The 3,150-nt window shown below is 44.4% G+C and overlaps 1 protein-coding gene across 1 annotated transcript; it reads left to right on the top strand.

Moving 5' to 3' along the window:
* The first annotated feature begins 1,169 nt into the window (after positions 1–1,169).
* Positions 1,170–2,409, top strand: LOC120928180 (olfactory receptor 1G1-like). Its single transcript, XM_040339290.1, has one exon. The coding sequence runs from the start codon at positions 1,170–1,172 to the stop codon at positions 2,100–2,102; it is 933 nt and encodes a 310-aa protein (XP_040195224.1). The 3' UTR covers positions 2,103–2,409.
* The last annotated feature ends 741 nt before the right edge of the window (positions 2,410–3,150 follow it).

Below are 3,150 nucleotides of genomic sequence, written 5' to 3'. Positions count from 1 at the left end.
CGCAGCTGGATCCAAGTCGCGACCCCTGGGATCCCCTAGGTCACGCTCCGCAGGGAGAGAGGGGAAGCAGCAACCAGGACAAGTTATAGTGATGGGTAAGCCAAGGTCAGGGCAACAGGCAGACAAGGGTAACCGAGGGACAGGCAAAAGGTCAGGGTCACAGGCAAACAGGAGAAGTCAGGGACAAGCCAAAAACGGTACACAGGAAGGTAAACGTAGCACACTGCAGACAGGAACTTAAGCTAACAACACGGTTGAACAGCAAAGCAGACCTGCAGTGCAACAGTTAATATAGACTTCCTGGGATGGCCTGGGGTGGGGCCATACAGGAAGGAGAGGTGATAAAAAGGCAGCCAGAAGAGAGTCAGGCCTCTGATGGAGACATGAGAAGAAGGTAAGCTGCCAGATATTATTGCATGTCCATGACACCCAAGACATTTACTAGCCCTGTTTTGACTCCAATGTTAAAGTTTTTGGGGAACACTGAGCAAAACCACGAGTTGCAGGAAAACAAAATCACTCAATGTTGAGCCAGTGTTGAATAGGGAGTCGCTCCCCTGGAGCTATAATGTGTTCGGTGTTTACATTATAATGTGTTATAATGTATAGTGTTCTCCCATCCGGGGGGGGGGCTGCAGGGAGCTGTCCCTGCCAGGAGAACACAGTGATTATTACTGGCTAGAGCCGCGGCCGATTGGCGCATCCTAAAAATCTAACATGCTGGTTGTACCCAAGTTAATCACTGGATCGGCTTGGGTACAATCACCCTGCCCATATATGGTTTGAATCTCCGCCAGTCCCTGCTGAACCGGCCAAGATTCGAACTGTCTATGGCTGGATTTGGATTTTTTCAGGAAAGATTTTGATGAATTTCTAAAACTAAAAACTGTCATGTAAGTAAACTGTTCTTCAATGTTCATTGTCAGGAATGATTTAACAGAAATTGCTAAATATACTATACATGAACAAAAGGAAAAAGAGACTTTATCTACTTTACATCATCATGAGGAAATGTAAAGAAAATGTTATGAACCGACCTGTATTCATTTCTAGATAATGCATTGAAGATTGGGTTCCATTTCTATAGCTCTACAATCAAGGTGACATCTAGTGTTCTGCTGTGGTTTTCTGGTATCGTTCTTTCACCTGACCTTGCTGACTCCTTGATAATGGAAACAGTAAATCTAACCTCTGGCTTTGTCCTTCTGGGCTTCTCAGACTTCCACTACAATCACGCTGCCTTCTTCTCCGCCATTCTGGTCATATACACCCTCACATGGACTTCTAACTTACTTTTACTAAGTTCTATTAAACTTTCTCCGCAGTTGCACACACCAATGTACTTTTTCTTAGGGAACCTGTCTGCGGTGGACATCATTTTCTCTACAGTGACGGTTCCCAAGCTTCTTTCCTGCATTCTTCATGGAAGATCCTCCATCTCCTTCCTTGGCTGTTTCCTGCAGCTGTTCTTCCTCATATTAATGGGCACCACTGAGAGTTTTCTTCTGTCAGTCATGGCATTTGATCGATATCTGGCTATATGTAACCCCTTACGCTACATTTCATTAATGAGTGATAAGGTTATGGTCACGCTGACTAGTATCTGTTGGATTGCAGCTTCTCTACATTCATTATTGTACACTTATATTGTCTCACATTTAAAGTACTGTGAGAACAGACTGATCCCCCACTTCGTCTGTGATTTGATACCCCTCATCAAGCTGTCCTGCTCCAGTACTACACTAGCTGAGCTCCTAATATACACCGAAGCTCCTTTGGCTGGTAACATTCCATTCCTTTTAATTTTCATCTCCTATGTGCTCATTGGACGGGCTGCGGTAAAAATGAAGACCAGCAGCAGCCGCAGCAAAGCCTTTTCCTCCTGTTCTTCTCATCTCATGGTTATTTCCCTCTTCTATGGTCCCATCATTTTCATTTACTTCCGTCCTACATCAGACCACTCCTCCCAGTATGATCGTATTGTTAGCATAGCTTACACCATCATTACACCTATGCTAAATTCTTTTATTTACAGCCTAAGGAACCAAGATGTGAAAAACAGTCTGAAAAAGGTCATAATTAAATTATTTTTTGACAGCTGAACAAATAAAGTCCTCTGCCCAGTTCTGATGAACTTGTGAACACACTAGACTCCATTCAAAGGGCCATTTTTCAGTCATGTGACTGTAATTTTCAAATTGGAAAATCCTTGGACTGTAAATAGCTGTCACTTTTTGTGTGACAGTTATTTGTCACACAAAAAATGTCCCCATAGTGGTGTGTTATATGAATTGAGGTTACTGTCCATTCTGAAGTTTGTTTAATTTTATTGATTTTGAACTGATCGCAATATACTGAACTGTAAGATTTTGAACTGACCAGACTAAAGCTTTTCTGCCCACCCATACACTATGGGCTGGATTCACGTAGATTGGCGCATCTTTAAGGCGGCGTAGCGTATCGTATTTACGCTATGCCGCCGTAAGTCAGAGAGGCAAGTGCTGTATTCACAAAGCACTTGCCTCCTAAGTTACAGCGGCGTAGCGTAAATGGGGCCAGCATAAGCGCGCCTAATTCAAATGAGGATAAGGGGGCGTGTTTTATGTAAATGATTGGTGACCCGACGTGATTGACGTTTTTTACGAACCGTGCATGTGCTGTCTGTGTACAGATCCCAGTGTGCATTGCTCCAAAGTGCGCCGCAAGGACGTATTGGTTTCGACGTGAACGTAAATTACGTCCAGCCCCATTCACGGACGACTTACGCAAACGACGTAAAATTTTCAAATTTCGACGCGGGAACGACGGCCATACTTAACATTGGCTACGCCACCTAGGGGGCAGCTTTATCTTTACGCGGCGTACCTCTTACGGAAACGGCATATCGTTACTGCAACGGGGAAGCGTACATTCGTGAATCGGCGTATCTAGTCATTTACATATTCTACGCCGAAATCAACGGAAGCGGCACCTAGCGGCCAGCGGAAAAATTGCACCCTTAAATACGTTGGCGCAGGCCGTCGTATCTTAGCTAGGTTTAAGTGTATCTCAGTTTGAGCATACACTTAAACTTACGACGGGCTTAGATTCCGAGTTACGTTGGTGTATCTACTGATACGCCGGCGTAACTCTTTGTGAATCCAGCCCAAG

The sequence above is a fragment of the Rana temporaria genome, chromosome 2 (genome assembly GCF_905171775.1).
Source record: "Rana temporaria chromosome 2, aRanTem1.1, whole genome shotgun sequence".
NCBI lineage: Eukaryota > Metazoa > Chordata > Amphibia > Anura > Ranidae > Rana > Rana temporaria.
The sequence above is the reverse complement of the archived record's forward strand: the minus strand, read 5'-3'. Positions and strand labels throughout refer to the sequence as shown.

Excerpts from the sequence above, each read along its gene's own strand:
- LOC120928180 (XM_040339290.1), top strand. The coding sequence starts at position 1,170 with ATGGAAACAGTAAATCTAACCTCTGGCTTTGTCCTTCTGGGCTTCTCA.